General features: G+C 45.0%; 1 protein-coding gene across 1 annotated transcript in view; it reads right to left on the bottom strand.

Annotated features, from left to right (window-relative positions):
• ITGA9 (integrin subunit alpha 9) overlaps positions 1-22,917 on the bottom strand; it is a 214,680-nt gene extending 191,763 nt beyond the window's left edge. Inside the window, exons 1-5 of the mRNA XM_042888607.1 lie at positions 22,728-22,917; positions 15,245-15,372; positions 13,995-14,101; positions 8,523-8,646; positions 1,536-1,603 (exon numbers count right to left, since the gene is read on the bottom strand). Coding sequence (XP_042744541.1) covers positions 1,536-1,603; positions 8,523-8,646; positions 13,995-14,101; positions 15,245-15,372; positions 22,728-22,894 — 594 coding nt within the window. The 5' untranslated portion in view covers positions 22,895-22,917. The remainder of the gene's footprint in view (positions 1-1,535; positions 1,604-8,522; positions 8,647-13,994; positions 14,102-15,244; positions 15,373-22,727) is intronic.
• Positions 22,918-23,259: the final 342 nt, after the last annotated feature.

Below are 23,259 nucleotides of genomic sequence, written 5' to 3'. Positions count from 1 at the left end.
GAAGAGCACTAAGCTTAAGAAAGTTCTCCAGCCTCAGAAAAGACTGAAGACAGCTGCTGTGCTTGACTGTTCCCTTCAATACAAACCACGGGTGGACTTGTGGCAAATCAATTCCATGCCCCAGATTCTGGACTGAGTGGCTGCTGTTTCAGGGATGTTAAACAAGAGAATTTCCTAATAAACCTAAGGGACAGGACCACATACTCAGCCAAAGTGTGAGATATGCTCAGCCACAGCTTTTTTCCTTGGGAGCAGCGTGTTCTTGAGGTCAAGGGATCACTGACCATCGGGAACAACACACATCAGCAGCATTGAAAATATGGTAGCAGCTTGCTTCTTTGACCTAAAAAGTGATTTATCTGCATTTCCTGCTCAGTCTGGAAGCACTGGAGCCACCATAAGGCCCCAGGCAATGAAAGTTCAAAGCTATCTTTTGAACTAGGGAGTAAAGAAGGGTTTAAAGCTTGGGAACAGCAGCAAGCTAGAGAGAACAGAGAAGCCAGGAAACAGCTGCTGCTGTTGAGCATCAAGTTATCAGGCAGAGCCACTGCAGCACCAGCACCTGCCATTCGGGTTTACTTGGACATCGGCTCCTGCCAGAGCAGTGAGGACATTATTAGTCTGGCTGTATCAGCTTGGAGAGCAAGCTCTGCAGCCCAGCACATGTATAGTTAGGAGTGAGTGTATACTGCACATGACAGCAACAAGACCCTGATGTGCACTAAAACAGGTGTGCATTCGTTGTTTTTGTTTTTTAAACCTTGAAACATTTCACATAAGGGAATCTTTGCCTTAGCTAAAATATGGTTGACAAAGATACAAGCATCCAGCTCTGGATACTATTTTTTAAATTTTTTTCTTTAAACCACCTTTTTGAAATGAAGAACTGAAGCATAACTGGAAAAAAAAAAATGTTTCCTACCTTACGTGTATATGTGCGTGTGTACATTTATGCATTCATACAGATCACAGAATGTCAGAGAATTGGAAGGAACCTTGAAAGATCTTGTCCAATCCCCCTGCCAGAGCAGGAGCACCAAGATTAGTCACACAGGAATGCATCCAGGCAGGTTTTGAATGTCTCCAGAGAAAGAGACCCCACAATCTCTCTGGGCAACCTGCTCCAGTGCTCTGTTACCCACAGATGCACATACAGCCACATGCACGCATGTTCAAACAAACCCTTTCAGGGAAAATTGTTTCAGGTCACCAATGAAAGAAAACAGTTAGCATTAGACACAGAAATATTTTGGTGTAGGTTTTGAAATGGACATGCAAAAGTATTCTCTGAGGTTAACTTTCAGAGTTTATTCACTCATGTTTGTTCACAGACCTGTCAAGATGAATTCACTTACATTACGAAGCCCTGGATGGACAAGCAGATAGACAGACAGCATAGAGGCAGGTGAGTGTTTGCTGTGTTACTGCAATTAGGCTTGTATGATGGCTGCATTTAAAGGCTCCCTTCCCTGGACACACGTGCCAGGAGAGCCCACTCACAAACCTAATTCCCACCTCTCAGTACTTCTGCTCACCTCGGTGAAGAAGCCTGCAATCCCCGCCTGGCATGAGCCATGCTCCTCCCCGTACTTCTTCTTATACTCTGGGCAAAAGAAGGAAAGAAGAACTGTTGTCAGTCTGTGGTCATGCAGGCAACAAGGATGCTACCCCACCTCTGCACAGCAGGCAGATCCCAGCTGAGTTTCTGTACCACCCTACATGCAGCCTGGAGGCTTCTAAGGGTGGGATGGGGTACCACACAAGTATCGCTGGGGGAGAGATGCTTCGGGACACTGGAGTAAAGGAGACAGCAACAAAAACATCAAGAAAAACCCACACTTCTCTTAAAAAAAAAAAAAAAAAAAAAATACACTAAGCTCAAGGCTTGGAGGGGAAGAAATCATGTTCCACCTCACAGGTTTTTTTTTCCTGAGCACTGCGTTGAAATATTTACCATGAGTGCACAGCTTCAGTGTACTGCCACTTCCTGCATGTTACAGTATGTTCCAAAGGATAGAAAAAAAAACCTCCAGGAGAAAAAGTAATTCAGGCTCTAAGCAGTCCCTCTGTAGCCTGGAATTTTTTTTTTCCCTTACAATGTTGTTAAGCATTATTAACTCATTCCTAAATCATAAAAAAAAAAAAAAAAAAGAAAAAAAAAGCAGGGAATCTGTGAGCAAATGGTGTCTTTGGAGCAGAGTAAATTCCTCACAAGCTGCATTTTATCATACTGAGGCTCAAAAATGAATTAACTGCTGCCTTCTCACCGCTTCTTTATTCTACATAACAACACACATAACCTGTAACAGGTAATTATATCTTCTTATATACAGATATATATACATTATATCCTTAAGATCTTAGGAAGATATGTATACTGATATAAAGTATATATTAAACTGTATTATATGTTTTGCAATACATACATACATACATTACTAGATACAAAACTATACATTGTATGAAAAAGAGAGAGAAAGGAAGTTGCTACTTACTGTATTTAATCAATACCTGTATTTAATTTTTATAAAAACAAACAAAGAAAAATTAACAGAATTCTCTTCCTGCGGTCCTGAGGAAGCTCAGATCCTCAGGGATCTGCAGAAGTTGCACAGGCGCTTGGGAAGCACAGCAGGACAGTGCAAGCAGAGCAGGGGCTCGCTCTGCTGGCAGGCCCCAGTGCCCACCACAGCTGCCCCAGGCAGATACAGGGACTGCCAGAGCAGCCGTGTCCCCAAACACACACCTTTCACAGCAGCAATGTGCAGCAGCATGCCTGCAGAGCACCAAGAAATGAGTTCACCCTTGGCTGTTCAGGCAGCACCACGGCTCAGGACTGCTGGCTGCTCACATACAGTTTCTTGCTAAGTCAGGCACACTCCAACTGGAAAAAATACTTGTTTGTAGACATGAATGCTTGTAATTAAGACTGATGAGGGTATGTGGTTTCTCCCTTTTGCATTTGCTGAGAAATACTCCCTGAGCATCCTGAAGCTCATGCTTTCCCTATGGCTGAGTTTCCAGCCCAAAGGATGCGCTGCAGCAAGCAAGCCCTGCATTTGCCCAAATCAGGCACTTCTGCTTCCAACCACGGTATTCTTCTTCTACCTGACATACTGAGGTACAAAACAGATCCTGCCTCCTCCTGAATTCTCCCCTAGTCGTGGCAGTCCAAAGGCACCCCCCTGACTGCGAACCTTGGCAAGAGGTGAACCCAGTGCAGAGCTCTAGGCCTCAAGCAGCCTCAGCAGCTGAGCCCCACTGACTGAGCGATGGACTGGAAATGGTGCATTTCTCTACAAAAACAGCATCACGCTTGGCTCACAGCTTCTTCATGCATCTCCTTCAACCAGTTAATCAATTAAATTTGCTTTAAAGCCAAGGGGGGAAATTGCCATAGATTATATCTAGCAAATAATTGCACGGAACGGCTCAACACAAGATGAAAGAAACAGAACTTCTTTCTTGGGATTTTTTCAATTTTTTCATATTTCTCCTTTTACAAACAGGCTTTGCAACACTTTTTCCCAATCCATCCTTCCTCAGCTATTTGACCAAGCTTTGATGACACAGTGCCCAGGTTGTGCCATACATCACAGCCTCCACAGCACAAACAAAAGCCTCAAACACAACTGTAACTCCCTCAGAGGCTGGAATCTAGCCATATGCAAGCCCTGAACATCCTCCAAACCATAGCTCCATGGAACTCAAGCCAACAGAAGGCTTTCTCTGCAAATGCTTGTGGTAAGTGGCCCAGCTCACACAAGGTGTCCCTTGAATTCAACTGCAAATACAAACCAAGAGGATGTAAAACTACAGGAGACAACAGAAGAAACAGTAACAGCTTCAGCCATACAACACAGCTATTCAAGGATGAGTCCAGAGTTTTATCCAGTTGTGTGTAACAAACACGTGAGATCACTTCATTTCTGGAGATAAACAGTTTTCCTTCTCATAAAATAAAACAAAAATTAAACTACTACTCCTATGATGTCAAAAATTTATTGAGCATATTAGCATTGTTTTATAATAGCATCTTTTTTCCTACTTTACAAAAGAAACCAAATTCAGGTCTAGGAGTAACTTGAAAACCAACACTCCTACACCACAGAACACAACACAGCTGATCTTCATCAGCAACATACATATTAGAAAAAATGAATAGAAACACACATCATTGTTTTCATTGTCAGGCAATGAAAAAACAGTTCACTTTCAAATGAACTGAATGGTGACTGGCTGCAATAATGCATTACAAATGGGAAACATCTGATGGTTTAAATGGTTGTCCACAGAAGCTCATACTTAATAGTCAACGTGGCTTTCTCCATAGTTTTTTTCATGGTTATCTGTGGTGTTCTGTTTTTAAGTCATTTATGGTGCCAGTACTGGCTGCTCAAACTAATGGCCACACATTTCACTTAAATAACTAGTTACACTGTGGTTGTAATAGCAGATAGCAGAGAGGGAATGCAGCATTTCAAGTAAATGATGAATCTGGACATAACCATGGCCAAAGAGCAGGACCAAGCACTTGGTCTTGTAGAACTTAATGACAGTTTGCAAGGGATATCTGAAGCACAGGGCCCCAAACACATCAGATGCTAAGGCTATTTGAGCATCTGAAACTCCACTGAAGTGGAGTGCAAACTAAAATCATGTTTCAAGAGGATGCCGACAAAGACAGTCCTTCGTATGGGGGATAGTAGCCCAGTTTGGTCAGACACCATGCTCTTGGACTCTGGCAAAATCCTTCCAGCAGAAAACCCACTCCTCTCTTCATCCTACCTCACTGTCAACAGTATATGGATATCCCCACAAGCAGGTCTCCTTCTCACTCATGCAGTCCAGAGCAGCTCCTCACATCCTGACTGGTCATATATCAGCCCCTCAGACTTCAGTGCCCTCACAGAGCCAGCCTGCCCCTCCCAGTCAGCAGATGAGCCCAAAGAGCATAAAAAACAAGACTGCTTCTACCTCTCCTTCACCCCAGTGGTGTCATAGCTGTGATACTTGTCACTCACATCATCACCCATTCATTCAAGCCATCAGCCAGCAGGAAACTGTGCAAATATTCATCAGTACACAGCTTTTGCACACCTGAATAGCAGCATTTGCATGAGGTTTAAATATTGCATGCAGTGAACTCGGTAGTTTCCACATAGCTGCAAGCAATAACTGCTGCCATGAACAAATCCTTTGTTTTTATGCTACTTTATTGTTCTCACATCTGCCCACAGACCATTCTACACCCCTGATTATGCAGACCACAAGCCACTACACTAACTGCTATGGCAATGGTTGATAGCAAAACAGTAAGATGAGGCTGAGCCTGAGAGATGTGGTTGCCTCTGTGATTTTGAATAACTGCTTAAAAAAGGGAAGAAAAAAAAAAAGAAAGAAAAAAAAAAAAAAAGGGAGGGTAGTGTATTATAGCCAGAATGATTTTAGTTTATGAAAGCAGTAAGGCTGACTAAGTATTTGGACAAAATAATCCACAAGAAGGATGAGCTGTGATGTGTGATGACTACGAAGACAAATGCCTCTTCTCTGAGCAAATCCAAGTCTATAAGCAAACCTCAGTATCACACAGCATGAGCTTCACTGTGCAATAACATCTTTCATCTACCATCTTCTCAGATAGCATTACAATGGGCAATTGAAACACACTGTCATTTGCACTGAGAGCCTCTTTTTCCCCATCTTTCTGTGTTTCACTACAGTGGGAAGAAAAAGTAGTAATTTTTTTTTGACCTAGCATTGTGGTATTGGGTTTGCACCACACCACAGGGATATTTTGATGCCTCCCAGAAAACCAAGTGTGGTTTGGCAAACCTGCTCATCCCTTTGGAGGGCAGGCACGTAAGGATGTGCTGTTCCCCTTATTTACTAACCACATGCCTACCAGCTTTCCCTGCATCCATCACCACAGGACTAGGAAACCACCCCAGCTCTCTCCATACAGCTGGGCTACCTCTCACCCTGGAAGCAGCCACACTTCTTCACTGTAAACTGAATGCATCAGGACAATGAAGATACAGCTACAGAAAAAAGTAAACAAGTGAAAGCTCTGCTTGGAAGACCATGGCTCCAGACCCCAGCTATACCTCAAAGGACATCCAGCTCATATAAACCAGATTAGCTCCTACTCAGAAAGACTCCATTTAACTATTAGGCTCGCTGCTGTTCTCATTAGCAATCAATAGCTTCCAGATTTCTGTCAGCCATTTCAGGGAAACTGGACAAGAATAAGATGGATTGAGACCATCACATTGTTGCACCATTACCACCCAGTCAGGAAACTTCCATTTCCTCTTTGTCTTTAGTTATACAGCCTGTTTTACATGGAAGGAAAACATACTGCATGCATTAAGGATGCCTGTCCAGCAGTCAGATTCCTCTCCCCTTCAGGCACAAGACTTCTGTTACACAAGCTAATAATCCTTCTTGAGGTGTGCACACACAAATGTATGGCAACTGATGTGCACTCAGCTGGCCTGCACGCTTTGCCAGTTGGCAAGAGCCAGCTCTAGTTGTGGATCAGACAGCCACGTTATCCTCTCACCAGGTTTATCACCCTAGATGCACCAATTACAGGCTTCAGCTTTAGGGGCCCATTGGAAGCATTATGCACTGCATTTACTGCTCCTATGAAACCCCCAGCTTCTCCCCCTCAGACTATTTCTCTTAATCCATAGCGTGTCAGAGTTTTTTCTCCTTCAGAAAGTGAAGGATTGCTGCAAGACGAGTGGATCGTGGCTGATCTCAAACAACGAGCCCATCTGTGTGCTGTAACATGGCTATCACCCACACTGGGGATCAGGCTTGTTTTGCTGAAACCTAAAAGTTCCAGGAGCAAACAAGCTCAGCCATCCCTTGTAACACTTCGCAATTTCACGTCTGACAATGGCAGATGGGGGGGAAGAGGGATAAATCAGTCCCAAAACTCCGATTTTCATTCTAGCATGAACTGAAGCTAAGCCAACATTGTACTGCACCAGCCCTGCCAATTTTCCACTGGCTGCTTTGCATACACTAGGCCCACACACTTCTATTTTCTAGCAATTCCTGGCAAATATCCTGTCAGATTAGCAGCCGCTTTACTCCCAAGACATGACGCACAGAAAAACACAAGCAGTTTGTCTCCTCCAGAAACCACCTCCCTGCAACGGCTTCAGACAAGCAGCTTTTAAAGCAAACATCAGAGTGATGACAAAGGCTCGGAGGAAACCCTGGCAGCGTCTCCATGCACGCGTGTTGATCACCACAGCTCGCACTGGACTATTTGAACCACATTACGTCGCTGTGAAGCACAAGATCAGTTCTGCTGACAGGAACGAAGAAGAAAGAACAAATACAATGGGACAGCACTCACAACAGGAAGGCTTACATAGTTCACTTGTACTCTGCCACAGACCAGCTGGAGTGGCTGGTTCAAGAGACTCAAAACCTCTCACATCTCAAATAATGAATAATTTCAGGGCTGGTAAACTTGTTACATACATCTGCGTGCTGCTGCTGCCAAGCAGACATATTTATTCAAGACAAAAATCTCATTGGTTTGCAATGAAAACAAATAAATAAAATCAGAGGTTTTGCCCATAACAAACCATGCTGTTCCTTGACCTCCAGATCCTATGCTTACACAGGCTCCTAAGGGCATCCTAAAGAATGATGCCCAGGACAGGAAGGAAAAACCCAAGATAGCCTTTTCCCCACTGCCGCTTTGGGAGCTGAGAAACCTTGGGAGATCTCTTATCCTCTTTCTAACAGCATTCCTACGCCCCTGGTTTAGTTAACTGCTTTTGGCTGAGGTGATGCTGTCTTCTGAAGTCTTAAGGAAAGGAAACATGATACCAAAATTTCGAATGTATCAGAAAACTGGAAAATTATGATGCTGACACTTGGGGTTTACAGTGAAGACAACAGGGACACAGGCCCATCGCTCAGGGTGCTGGAGCCTTTTTTTGCCGTGCCCCCCTAAATCCAGACCTTTGGAACACCCAAACACTTTATAGAACCCAAAGTGCAGCACCAGTTATATTGAGCTGCCACAGAAGTGAATGAATCAAGTACTAAGCAAGCTTCCCCCCCCCCCCTCTAGTCCTCTGATAAATCAAAACAAAAAGTTGAAAGTATTTCCGTAAGCAAATTGATTCCCAATTAGTATTCCCAAATTAATCTGTGCTACAACTAAGCATGAGTGACCTGTATCTACTGATAATTCATACGCAGGAAAGAGAACCACAGCCTCCAAATACAGTTCTGCTCCTTTAGCAAACTGCAATCATGCACAGCAAGTCTCAGGATTTGTTCAGTTGCTGTGCTGCTCTCCCATCTCCATGCAAAACCCCAGCTAAGCTAAGCCTGTATGTTACAGGGAGAAATAGAAAATAAAATAAAAATAATCTCAGCAGTGAAGGCTAAAGTGAATGGTCTTGGAAACAAAGGGAAAACACAGAAGCTACAAAACAAGAGACCAGAGATGGAGGCAAGCCCCGCTCCCACCCCTCCATCCTTACCTTCATAGCAGGGCAGGAGTTTCTTCCCACTGGGCTGCAGGTTGGGGGGAATGATGTTGCAGAAGCCATGGGGCAGAATGTATTCTGTCTCGTAGTAGATGTTTTTCCAGCGGTGTGCACAGGCCTCAAAAGATCACAGCACACGTGTTACTGACCAAGAGCTGCAAGAGAGCCCTCTGACCAAGGCAGAGTATGCAGAGTAAGAGCAACAAAGGCTAAACCGGCCTCACTAGAGCACAGTGCTCAGGATAAACGCCACACAGAGACACACTGCTTCACACCTTCCCAGAAGCTAGCTTGCTCCAAAAAAATAACACTGCACTGCTGCCAGACACGCCACAAGTTGCCTCATGCACAAGGATTAATCAGAATCAAAAGAAATGAAATGTGAAACAGCGAGGGTTTTGAATTTATGCACATGGTGAGCCATGTCCCCAGCTGGTTTAAGCTGGGAACATCAGTGTAGATGCATCAATTTGTATCACTTAAGGCTTGGTCTCATGAGCACAGAAGCAATCTCTCTGCTACAAATCATCTCCTTAACATGCTTTCAACTTTTCCTGGAAACTTTGCACCAGCCTTGCTATCTCACAGAAGCCTGCAACAGCCACCTTCACAAGCCCCACGTTTTACCCTGTTATCCCCAGATGGGACACCTTCTTCCCTTGTCCTCATTCTACAGCACCTTCCTGCCTCAACACCTCAGAGCTGTTCATGTTGCCAATAGAAACATCTCAATATTTGCAAAAATTAGGGCCACAAAAATGATTTAAGGGGAACATCTCCCCTACAAGGACAGGCTGAAAGCTGGAGCTGTTTAGCTTGGAGAAGAAAACTCTCCGAGGAGATATGATAGCAGCCTTTCAATATCTAAAGCAGAGCTACAGGAAGTAAGGGGACAGACTCTTTAGCAGGGTCTGTTGTGATAGGACAAGGGGAAAATGGTATCAAAATAAAAGAGGAGAGATTCAGACTGGATATAAGGAAGTTTTTTTACAATAAAAGTAGTGAGGCATTGGAACAGGCTGACCACAGGTGTGGTGGATGCCCTGTCTCTGGAACCATTCAAGGTCAGGCTGGAAAGAGCTCCGAGGATTTTGGTCTAGCTGTAGGTGTTCCTGTTCACTGCAGGAGAGTTGAAGGCCTTTAGGGGTCCCTTTCATCTGAAACAATTTTATGATTCTATGGCAAATTAAAAAAATAATAATAATAATCCATAGATTGCCACCCATCATACAAAGGATGCTTATAGTGCACTTGGCTTGACAGACAAATGCGTGTCAGCAGCTCAGCACAGATCAGCTTCAGCGACTCAGCTTATGACTTTAATCCCCCATGCACCACTCATTCCAAATTCAACAGCACCAGAAGCAACACTCATTCCCTGAGTAACAAGGAAGTAGTTTCTCTTATGACTGATCAGCACCATGAGCACAAATATGCACAGGCACGTTCCTTCTGAAGACAGCACCATAAAGACACATACCAATAAAGCTGGCGTTAAGTCAACCTCAACTCCAGACACTAACTCAAGTGAAAAATGATAAAGAACATATATACATATATATTTTTTTAATTATGGAAAGATAAATCAAGCATGATGATATTGTAAATCCCCTGACATTTTATCTTTTGAAAACTCTCAGAGGCTTGCATAAATTTACCTACTAATCTCTCCCAATGGAGCACAAATGACAGAGAGACAGGGTGAGCAGCAGCATCTCATCACAAGCAGCAGGCTTTGCTCAGAAGCAATCAGGAGTGAAGCACAGAGGCCAAGAAAGAGAATAATATGAGGAGAAAGAAAAAAAAAATAAAGGAAAGCAGCCTCTACATCAAAAGTACACTCAAAAAATCAAGGTGAGACTGTGGATGTCTCAGTAATTGAGTGCTATCCCTTAATCAGCGTGGGTTTTTTTGTTTGTTTGTGAAGGGGGGAGTTGTCTGATTTTTGTTTGTGAGCTTTTTTTTTTTTGTGATATTTTCCGTGTTTTTGTTTTCAGTAATGAAAACTTCTCCATACCCTCAGTCCTGCACATACTCAAGCATAAAGCAATTAACTAGCAGTAAGCCTGAGTCTGCTGATGGCTCTCCCCACTCTCCCCCAGACCACAGTTGCAGAATTTGATATTTTCCCAATGGAGTGGAGTTCAATATCTCCTCTCCCTCCCAAAAATTCACCTCTCTGCAATCAGGCAACCAGCACATTTGTCTCCCTGCCACAGCAAAACTTGTCTGCATTCGCTTCTGGTTCTCTTGCCTTTACCAAATTATTTGCTTGGATTACAATGCATGATCCTTGCACGTCTCAGCACTGCTGAGTTAAGGTGATGCACTACCAAAGGCGGTTAAAGCCTTCCTCCTTTAGTAGTACATGTCTGAAAAGGCTTTGGGAACAGAGATGAATCACTCAAATTTGATGTGGAACACAGGAGAAAGGATGCAAATTCCTGAGGAAAAATAAAGTCTTCCTGGACTAAGCATGCAGAGGTCTCTAATGTTAGCAGACACTGCATCACTGTGATATAACAGACAGATCACTTCAGAACAGCAAATGTTTTTTGCTTTCTTGAGGATTGAATGCCAGTCATAGGCTTTGCATCGTAGAAAAAGGAATGTGAGACCAAGACTTCTCTTCAGGGGCTGAATCCTGAAGTTAGAGTCCAGACAGGGGACTTTTTAAGTGTACCACTGTCAGACCACTTCTGGTTTGCTCTTCACTATGAAGGCTTTGGCACAGTGATGGGTTCCCCTCCCTCACCCCTTCCTTTGCAAGCTTATCACTAAATGTGCCAGTAAGTCAGCTGCTTAAAGTGAAAAACAGCAACACATGATAAAAAGCAGAGTAACAACAGATGTGGCAGGTATTTCCAAAGAGCAAGATTAAAGCATGTTGGCTTATCTCCAAATCATAATGCACCGTCCCCAGCTCCTCTCCCAACAAAAGCAAAAGAAGGAATTTTGCCGTTTCAGTTTGGGAAGAGCCAGCAATCTCAGCTGTATTATTGTAGCACTTTGATTAATGCAAATATTGACTGAGTATAACCCAGGACAGGAAGCCACTAAACTGCAAACTTTATTTTTTATATATAATCTTAGTTCTTCCTCTTTTAAAGTCTTCATTATCAGTTTGAAACTCTGTTTCAGTAATATCTTGGCACATGATGAGCTGACATAATCCACGTTACCTAACACTAGCCAAGCCTCTTGCACACTCCTAACCTTCCTCTTTCCACTGAAGTTGTTATTTCCATCTGAAGAAGGGGAATCTGATCTGGGGAAACTGATAAGACAAAGCCACTAGGCAATCTCAAAGCAAAAGGAGCAACTACAACCCACAATTACACTGTGGAACTAAATGCTCTAACATAGGACATCAAGAGCATGAAGAGTTCACATGGGTTTAAAAAGAGATGCTCACATTTATGAAACTAACAAAAGAATCCAGGGTACTGAACACAAAAATACTGCACTTGCAACATCTTTTGGGAAAGTACTCTCTCAACCACTTCCCTGGGCAGCCCATTCCAGCACCCGACCTCTCTTTTGGAGAAATTTTTCCTAATATCCAACTTGAATCTCCCATAGCACAACTTGAAGCCATTCCTCCTAGCCCTATTGCTAGTTATGTGGAAGAAGAGACCGACCCCCAGCTCACCACAACCTCCTACAATTGTAGAGAGCTGTAAGGGCTCCTTTCAAAACACAGCCTTCCTACTACTGGGAAGACACTGGGGCTAAGTAGCCTGACAGTTCCTCAACTTTTCACTTTGAAAAGTTCTGTTTTGAGTGAGCAGCCAGCCCTAGCTCTGGCAGTTGCCTGGCTTTTTCATGTACTTCCCTCTCCTCTGCTGCTTTTGCTTAGCTTCTGAAAATGACAGAAGAATTTGTCTAGCTCTGGCCAGTGACTAGAAGATGGCAAGAATTATGTGTCTTGGAACCACACAAGGATTTGTGCTGGAATGGTCCTTTAAAGATCATCCAGCTCCACACCCCGCTGCTGTGGGTAGAAACACCTTTCATCAGGTTGCTCAAAGCCACATCCAACCTGACCTTGAACACTTCCAACACAGAATCATAGCATGAGGCTGGTTTGCCTGGATCAGAACACATTACTCCTCAGTCACCAAGCAGACTTCTTCCAAGCATATACATTGGGTTATCCCTTGAAAACACACGCTGCTTACGCACTCTTCTAGTTGGAATGCCTTCATTTTTGTGCTCTGCTGTATAATGTATTTTATTTATCCCATTCTGCTTTTCCCCTTTTCTTCTACAGTTGAACGTAGTTAAAACATTCAACTAAGGTGACGAACCAGCTAGCCTCTAAAAAACTAGCAAGCTGTGCACCAACAGAGAGAATCAGATAAAATACCACTGCACTATCACAGAAAGGTAGAAAATCTACCTGTTCCCCTATAGGAGGTCACTGTGCAAAGACTTGTGGTGCTAATGTGTCTCATCACATATTAAATAAAATGCTTTCACATTAAGCAGCTTCCTCCTGACTAAGTAGGTGGTCAGTGGAGAAGGTGCTGTACAGAGCTCCTGTTGCTAGCAGGTTTGAGACTCATGGGTGCCCACACACCAGTGTGATTCCCTGCCTCACTGGAAAGATGCTGCAAATTTCCAACTGAAAAAAAAAAGGTAGCATTTAGCATTAGATTGTTATTAGGGGTACTGTGACATGAGCTTGAAATTTGCCAGCCATACATTATGCACAACATTCCATTAGAATTTTTCTTATTCATTTAATATTCCTTCACAAGCTCCCAGATGGAGCTCAACAACAGATGCAAGCACAGGCAAATGTTGACCATAATATACCCATAAATTTTAAAATGATATTTGTCCAGTTCTTCTTAAGATTTTCTTTCCAGTACAGGAAATGCTTTGCAGAAATAAGTTCCACATCCTAAGGACCACATCTGCTCTCCTTGACCCTCTGCGTGGTAACCATATCAAAGACAACAAGGCCACCCACACACAACTAATTCATCTTCACTTTCAATGCTTCCGCCTCATTAATGGAAAATACATATACATAAAGACAAAATATTTCCCTAAAGTCTCATCTTACATTTTTCACGGTGAGTTCTGATATGTAACGCATATGCTCGTGGAAAATGAATGCATACATAAACACAGACAACCTACAAAAAGAGCAAAACAGCAGATACCTCACAGACAAAGTTCTGTTCATTCTGTTTGAAGATTTAATCCCCCAGATTTGGGAGGAAGCCCTTAGGTGACACAAGTCAGGTGTGATCGCTTTGAAGTCATTCGTCTACAAATACAGCTTTTTGGCAGGAGCTCATTTTCCTTCTGCTTGAAGGAAGGGACTACAGAATTTGCAGCCCATAAAGCTGGACTCCATCAGTCACTACCAAACGCATTAATTCTGATGTGTTTAGCATTAAAGTCAGACAGCAGCGACGATTTTAATGAGATCAAAGAGAAGAGCGGACCTACCAGCACACTTCCACCAGCCTTAGGCTGTCTAGCCAGGCTCACGCCCATCCATTCATCGTCTCTGTCTTCTTTACACGTCTTTCCACAGAGCATGCCCCGAGAATTGCCTACAGGAGGAAAAGAACGGCAGCAAGGCAGGGAGACATAAGCATCTAGAAAGAAATCTCTTGGAAAAATGACTGCCATCAAACATCTGCCTGTCAGTATTTTTCCTTTCTCTTTCATCCCAACTGTTACTTCTTGTAAGCTCTACTCAGGGTGATGCTCCCATTGTTACCAGACACTGTCCATAGCAGATGACAGACTCTATTCCAAACGGCCAGCAGCTATTGCAGCATGCCCACAGCTTTACTTCAATAAGCCATCCAAGTGAAGTTAGTGGAATACACGTGCAACTGCTTCCAGAATGCAATCAAAGCAAAAATATCCTGGAAAATGAGATCTGGGGCATTTATTTTATTTATTTATTTTTTTTAATGAGGTCTACATTTGTATGGGAACTGCTGAGTCAAGACCTGAACCTCTGATTGATCACCTGAGGTGAGCCATGAGCCAGCCAGAGGAGCACAGGTGAAGGCAATTCACCTGTGCTACCTCTCTTAGACCCATTTAAGAGCTGGCTACCAGAGGGGAAGGATCTCTTCTGGAGATTGCTTCTATTGGTGTTTTGTGGTGAGCCCAGCCGAAGAGTAAGCCTTCCATTTTATTCTCTTTTGTTATCATTGTCTACTTTGCCTAACTCTCCTGATTATATTGTTATTATAACATCTTGATATCCTTTGATTATACAACATTTTTAGTCCCAACTGGCAATATCTGTGAATCCACTAAAGATGCTTTTTACTGTTGTAGATGGACAAGTCAAACATAGCCAAAGTACTACTGTAATCTACACAAGCTTCATAAAAACAAATCCTATTTAACTCAAACATGAAAAGATTTACAAAATGATACTAACATAGTTTTAACTATAGGTGGAGAATTAAATAATGTTAATCACATGACCAAGAAAATTGGAATGTTTAATGACTTCAATTTCTCCATCAGAATCCAGCAGAAGTTTTTAGATCAAAGTTTTGGGAATAGGCTGATTCTGACAGTATGACTGAGAAAAGTCAATCCTGACTACATAAAGCATTGCACAAGTAGGCCTCACTTAGAGAAAGCTGGGACCTCATTAAGGCTGGCAGGACTGTTAGCCACATGGGGTGCTTTGTGATCCCTCCCCTCAAAGTATCACTGCTACCCACCTCGACCCATATCCAGCTCTGTGCATCTTCTGTCAGGATTGGTGTGGACTCGACATTTAAATACTGCTCCTGGGGACTGAATAGAGGTGCTGTATCTAGAGTCTGCCTTGGGAGCGCCAACCAAGACCCTGGAAACCAAGCACAAAGTAACAAGTTACTAACTGCATGAAAAAAATAAAAAATAACAAACAACGTCAAGGTTCACATTGCCAGGGATTCCTCAGCTAAAGCAGTTTTTCTAGAAACTTTGTGAAATGATAACACTGATTCACAAACTGACAACAACACCAACAGTAAAAGCATTTTTCCACTAGTGAAGGCAGGAAAGCCATGAATACTTTAATAAACTAGATTTCCATTAGGAGTGTAACACTCGTAAAGCAATTCCTTTTCTCACCCCAGATAGCATTTAGGAAAGTATTAAGACACATAACAGCAGCCCCATCTATTTTTCCTCAGTTTTAACTACATCTCTATTGGCATTACAAAAAATAAAGACCTAAAATAGACAGCCCTGAGAGGAAAAAACCTGAACCTGAATGTTTCCAGCCAGCTAAAGATTAATGATTGCTTAGAAAGTTGAGGCACTCTATTAGAAGATTTTATGTAATTACAGCTTGAAAACAAACACAAAACACAGGAGCAAATTTCTTCCACAGTGCCTTGCCTTGCTATCGGCCACTACTTACAGTGGAGCACCTTTCTTGGTTTAGCCAAGGGAACTACTGCTGCAAAGTCAATCTCTGTACACAGCCCACACACAGCACAGATTAGCAGCCCAGTATCAGACCCAAAAAAGCAGCTTTCCTTCTTTTAAATGACCCCTCCGTCATCCTCCTCAGCAGCCTCCAATCTGAGGTTCCAAAGCCAACCAGCACCCATCATCACCTCTTCAGGGAGACCTGGGGCATGCGTGTATCCCAGTGGGGCTGTCCTAAATAGCACAGGTCCTATTTTCACAAGTGAGATGAATTAATGGCTGAACTGCTTGAGTTGCTGAAGCCTACAAGGCCTGAGCACATTGTGGAGTCAGAGCAAAGGATCCAGAAATAACAGCCTGACATGGAAACCCCACCACGCAGACAGCAGGCAGAAAATCAGATGCCAGTCATTTCATTTACACAGGCAATGAATGTGTGTCATTCACTTACTGACATTCGTGAGGGCTAACAAAAGCAAATAAGGGGGGATATTACTAGCTTAAAGAGTTACAGGTTCAAATTGCAAACGGCAAGAAACTGTTTCTATGAACTGTTAGAAAAATAAGATAAGGTAAGCTGTGCTGACCTCCAGTTTAAACAAAGCTTTCTTCTAACCCAAAAAAAGTAAATCTGAATCGGCAATTAGTACAAAAGATACCTTGGGTTGGAACCCCAGACAGAGCTTAAGGAGCATAAATCACAAAGACTCATTGGTTCTGTTAAACAAAAAAAGCTAAAAGGGAAAAAAATGGCAATTACAGATTTGAGTAGGCTACTGCCACACATCACATCACTCAAATTTGTCTTGAGTGAACACACCTTTCAGAAAACAGTTTGTTGCCATCTCTTCATACAGACTGAGCACAAGGAAGCAGCAATAACATGTGCCAGAAGCAAATCTATTTTGGATTGTCCTGAATACCAGACACCTAAAACTGGCAGTTCACCTGCACCACACTCTGTATTATCTCAGGATCTTCTTTCATTCACTCACTCTTGCACTTCCTCCAGAGGTTGAAGCCTCGTTGGATTTCCCACTCTGGCTGATGTGATCCATGCTTGCCCAGACCCTGGGAAGTCACCTTTGGGGAGATGGCACAAAGGTCTCCATCTGCTGGGCCACACGCTTTTGGCTGCTCAGGTTGCCATTGACCATGTACCACTCAGTCCAGTTTTATTCAAAGAACTGAGGCTGGAGTATTAGCCTATTACTCTTGTCAATACAAGATTCCCTTAAATCTTTAGCTAGTTTCTGTACACAAGCATTTAACCTGTTGGAAGAAGGTCACCTATTTAACTGTCACAAGACTCCTCAGCAGACCTGGGAAGAAGACTCTTCTGCATCCTGATGTTCTGAAGCTCACTGAGCAAAACAAATGTCCGTTTTGTGTCTTCCCTACATGTTAAAGCACCTTGGAAATCTTCTGAGATTTCTATGAAACAACGCTGCAGCCAGAAAAGGTGTTTTTCTTTGGTACCATTTACAAACCTTAGAAAATAAAGCCTTAGAATCTCATATACTCTTGTGATTCAGCACTGTGCATTCTTGCCCGGCCTAAATGCTCTAAGGATAATAATACACTACAGATATGTAAAAAGCCACAGAAGTACTACTCTGAGGGTTTTGCTATTATCAGGCAACCATCCAACACAGCCCTAGGTTAAAATACCCTAATGCTGTGGTAGAGCTCATCAGGACTTCTCTAGGAGTCCTGTCAGAAAGCAAGCATGAGCAGCCTTGCAACCTTTTGCAAAGGCTCACGATGAGGCTGGTACACTTTGCAGAGGTTATCCACAGCCCTAACAGTGCAGGAAGCCCCTGGGATATCTGTGAGCAGCTGCAGGGAGACACCTTGAGCAGGAAACCCAACCAGGGGAAAGGAATCACCTTCCCCTGAAGACCAAGGGGAAGAACCAAGGGCAGTAGAAGTGCAGTTTGGGGCCATTTTAAGGTCTCTTTTACTTGATGTGCACAGGAATCTCTAAGAGTTGACCACATCTCACTTACCCTGTGAACCAAGTACTGGTATGTAAGCTGCTGTGAGAAGCAGTAAGCAGAGAGGCCATTTAACTTTCTCTTCTTGAATCTACACCCACATGGTCAAGGACAAACATCCTCATCTGTATGGAGATGGCTCTGCAGCTGTGCAGCCAAAAATCACAACACAGGCACCGCATCAGCCAGTATTAATGGATGACAAGGAGATTTCTGGCCACAGGGCAATTACGCATCCTTAAAATTACTTCCTGCAGAACAGTAACTGTTACTTTGCTGGTGATTGACCCTCAGCACATATAGATTTGGAAGCTAAGTGCCACATTTAGTGGAAAGAGCAGTGAAGGGAAGTGTCGAGCTGCCCAATGGCATGGAGGGATGCCAAACACACCGAACATCAGCCCGCAGCACGCCAGCAGCAATTAGGCAATCACAGCTCAAGGACTGTGGAGTGTGGGCACCTCACTTCACTGCAATGTTAAGTGGCAGGGGAAAAAGGTCTTTAAATATCCCCACATACCACAGCAGATTTCAAAGGCAGAACCAGGAGAGAGTGCCCCACCAGCATAGCCCGCTTGGGTTTTTCCCTATCAGAAGGGTCTCTGTCACACGTCAAGCCCTCAGAATAAAAATCCCAGTGGTTCATCTAGCATGTGCAGAACTAGAAGTGGGAGGAACGTTATTTGGGCGGCAGATTGTAAGCAACATCAGTAAGCCCTTACTCTCCACCTTCTCCAAATACTCCAACTCTATCTAGCATCACCAACGCAGCACAGCATCATTAACACAGCGTCCATCCTTCACCAGGTTGATCTGTTCCCACGTCTTGTGTGGGTCGCCCACACGCTCACTGTACCCCAACAACTCGCACCCACCAGCCTGAGATGCAAAACAAGCCCCATGTTCCAGCAGCAGCAGAATCCAGCGAAGCATGGGGCCGAAGGGGTGCAGCAGCAGCACAACAGCCAGGCTCATTCCTTGCTGTAATTCTCACAGCAGGATGCCGTGCAGCTAAACCGACTCCATTACTTTTTAGTGCCGGATCGTGCTGCCAGAAAAGATGAAGTTGTTAACCTGGACTTGCTGAGGGATTTGGGGGAGTGCCAGCAAGATGGGGAAAGGAGAGAGATTAATAAGTTAATAAAAGAATGATGAGAGATGTCACATCACTGACGTCTTCTACTGGTGCAAAATTGACGTTGTTTGTTCTTGAATCGTCTCCTCACAAAAGCAGAGAAAGTCACATTCTTGGTCACTCTGCTGGGTCTTTAGTCCAAGCTTGAAAATTATTTCCAGAGAACAGAAGCACTTCAGCTTGTCCGTGCTCCAAATGCAAGCAACCACCTGGATCCTTGCTTTGCTGGAAATGGGAACGATAGGGAGCTGGGTAAATGTCTCTAGATTTACAGTCACAAAACCCGGGTAAGGAAGGAAAATGGGGCATTGTCAGAAAAACAATAACCTCAGCACATCTGTGATGACAAGCTACTCCTGAGAAAGAAACTGTGCAAAAATAACTCATAGAAGGAAGGACTGCTGGGCTTAACTATTTCAGACAGGTCAGAGGCACAGACCTGCATCACAACTGTAGAGCAGGATGAACACTCATATTCCATCTTAATTTCTGGGTCTGCATCTGACACAACATCTCAAATGAAACAAACCTCATGCAGAATATTTGGTTCATATAAATCTTCAGAAAAAAAAAAAAACTCTGAGCTCATTTGCTTAAAATCTACAGGCTTGTAGCAAACAATGCAGGTAAGTGCTTTTCTGGTGTGGAAAAATGAGTGAAACACTGAAGTTGAAGAGCTGGCAATTACAGATGCCTTTTTATTATGAGACAGTGAAGTTCCACGTATATTAAAAAGCAGACAGGCTGCTGAGAGGAACACGTTTCAACTAAGATGCTCTGATGATCATTAGGGAATATTGGGCCCTGGGGCAATGAAGATTAAGAAACCCTGAGCTATCACGATAACACTCCAATGCTTTGGAGCATGTTAACACATTAAATAAATTTACATAGGCAAAAGATGGCTCTGGATAGCACTGATCACATTTTTTACAGGCTTACACAGTGCCAAGCTGACCCTGCAAGCCACATATGACCAAAGTATCACAGCTCAAAGTTAACCTAGGTTAACTTCCCACAGCAGTCCTTAGGCCGAGGAAATGTGAGAAACTCAAACCATAATGCCTCTTCATGGAAAGAAAAGCTATAAAGCTAAGAACAAAACTGACACACACAGATAACACTATGGCTGTTAACAGCAGCTGCATGTTACAGTGGGATGAACAGCAAACCTTTTTACTACATACAAGGGCTGGCTGCTCCAAAAGTAATGGCTCCTGTATTATTGTGTTGGCCCACAACATCAGAGGTAGATGGTGGGGGTACGGCAGCAGGGGCTGAACCTTCCCACCAGTTTTCCAGTACATGTTCTTGCCCTGTAACAGATGGCAGCAGAGGAGCAGTCTGACCAAACATTGTCTGACATGGGAGTGCATCTGAAGCATAGGTGGATCGCTGAATTTCTCCATGCAGAAAAAATGGCACTCATCAACAGTTGCTGAACATTTATGAAGACCAAACAATGGATATGAGCACAGTGAGGTGGTGGGTGATGCGTTTCAGCAGTGGCATCAGTGACAGCAGGTCACTTCCACTGGTGCAGATTTCTACGAATGCAGCACGATGGCTCTTGTTCATCACTGGCAAAACTGCATTGCTTATGGTGGAGGCTGTGTTCAAAAACAGCATCCTGTAGCTGAGAATCTGCTTTATCAAAGTGTTATTATGAGACGTCACTTTAGGAGCAACACACCTATTTGGTATACCAGCCCCCACGCTGTCCCCAGCCTATCTCATTTTGAAAGAAAAACCATCACCCATTAACCCTACAGGCCAACTAAGAAAACAGCTCTACAGCTTTGCATGCGACAGCTCTGCACACAAAAGCTACGCACACAAAAACCCGACAGATTGCCGCCCATCCTGCTAACCATTTTCCTCTGCACTCACACAATAAAACTAAGATTGCATCTTGTCCTTGAATTATATGCAACTTGTAATCACTTCACAATGGAAATTTTATGCTCTGAAGTGGTGTCCGTAGTAAGGCTTTGTCCAGTATGAATGTGGCTTTGTAAAAGTGCTTTACAACACTACAAGCCTTCATGCCCTTCTGGTTAAGAAGACAAAGCTAATGGTACTGACCAGGGTTCAGTCCTTCAATGGCCTGAATGTCCAGAAAGAACGCTCAGATCTTTTAAGCTCTCCAGAAGAAACTCATTAAGCACTTAAAACTGACACTGCCCCTCCAGCACAGAGTGACAGCTTCAGAAAACTGGAAGGCAGCTGCATATCCTTTGAAGAGCAGAACAACGCAGTGCTGGGCCTTCATCTTCAGACTCCATCTATGTATTACGAGCACTGGATGATACTCTATGTGTGTATAAGCACTGGAACAGGCTCCGCAGGGAGGTGGTGGAGTCACCATCCCTGGATGTGTTTAAAATCCGTTTGGATGCGATGCTCAGGGACATGATTTAGAGGAGGGTTGTTAGAGTTAGGGCAGTACGGTTGGGTTGTGGTTGGACTTGATGACCTGTAAGGTCTTTTTCAACTTGAGTGATTCTATGATTCTGTGACCAGCGTTTGCTTGTGAAAAATAAGAATATTTTTGGCTGTATCTCCCCTACCTGTTATCACCTCCTCTAGGCACGGGACCCTGAAGCAGCCATGAAAGCAAGCTCCCCGGTTCAGCAGTGACAGAAGGGCTTTCCCCATCATCACTGACAGCCCGGTGCCGTCTAGCTGTCAGGGATAACCCCCGATTAATCCGTGTAACACCACTCGGCCACCTCAGACGTCTTTTGTTTCTGGGTGCTCCTCAGCAAACAAGCTGTACTGTGGAAACCGGGAGCAAAACGCGAGCGTCGCATATGCGTGCCCTCAATTCCCACACAGGCGGCACGTCGCAGGTACCTGCACCCCTCCACCCGCCCCAAAGGGTCACACCAGCAGGTGCCAGCCGAGGATAGCTCCCGTTACGCACTGCAACCCCTTCCACCTCCCCAGCCTTCGCCCACCCGCCGTCAGAGGCCGCTTTCCGCACCCCCAGCCCGGCGCTCCTGCCCCAGCCGAGCAGCGCTGCCAGCCGAGCGCTCCTCTCTTTGTGAAGCGGCCCGAGAAGCCCCCGGCCGCGACCGCCCCGTGAAAGCCGCTATGCAAAAGGCAGAGCGCACAACTCGTCTTAACCGGGGGGGCTGGGGGGAGGAGGGGGGCTGAAAGAAGCCCATTTTTTAAAGAACTGGACGCGGCATGAATACGCTTATGTCTATCACAGTGCCCCTCAGTTCCCCCACCGCAGCTGAGCCGTCGGCGCGGGAGATAAAGAGAAGCTCTGTGGACGTTCTCTGGCAGCGGCACATTAGAAGGACAGGTCCCATTAAGAGAAAGCAGCTTAAATTCTAACAAAGAGCCTCTCACCAGACCGGGAGAGGCAGAGCCCGCTCTGTGGCTCCTTCCAGCCACCGGGACAAGCACGCCAGCGGCACGATTCTTTCGGATGCGGGCGAACTTTCCGTCCCCCGTCGCTACTAAAAGTCCCACGGGCACGACAAGCCCCTCGCGGCGGGTCGGGGCGCGAGCGAACGCCCGCGGTCCCGCGGTCCGGAGGCACCCCGCGCTCGCAGCCGGGCCGGCACCGCCCTCGGGGCACGCGGCTCCCGCTCCTCGGGTCGGACCCGTTTCCCTCAGCGCCACCGCCTCGCTACTCACCACCGCGTGCTGTCGTGGTAGTGCTGCAGCACCGAGTACCCGAAGAAAGACCCGTTGGGACCCCGGAAGACCACGGGACGTCCTATGTCCACGTTGTAGCAACACGCTAAGGCCACCCACAGCAGCGCGCTCAGCACCCGCGTCCAACTCCGCCGCCCCGCCGGCATCCCTGCGAGTCCCCACGCAGCCGCTCCAGCGCCGACTCCTCGACGGCGCCGCTCAGCGCCGCGCTTTTGTGCCCGCCCCGCGTCTCTGCGCTGCCCGCCCGGTCCAGCTGCGCCCCGCGCCGCGACCCGCGGGGACTGCGCGCCCCGCTCCGCCCCGCAGCAACGCGCCGCCGCAGCGCGCCCCCTGGTGGCCGCGGGCTGCATCCCCTCGGGCTGCGTCTGTCCGGCGCTGTCTGTCGCGGATTCGTAGAATCAAGGAGTTTGGAAAAGAACCGTCCACCTACAGTCACTATTACCCACTAACCGTGTCCTTCAGCGACGATGTTCAATCTGACTCCTCACCGTGAGCCCTCTTGCTTCCCCAA

The sequence above is a fragment of the Lagopus leucura genome, unplaced genomic scaffold, assembly GCF_019238085.1.
Source record: "Lagopus leucura isolate 7727_CA_CO unplaced genomic scaffold, USGS_WTPT01 Super-Scaffold_100157, whole genome shotgun sequence".
NCBI classification, from domain to species: domain Eukaryota; kingdom Metazoa; phylum Chordata; class Aves; order Galliformes; family Phasianidae; genus Lagopus; species Lagopus leucura.
This window is presented reverse-complemented; position numbering and strand designations above follow the sequence as displayed.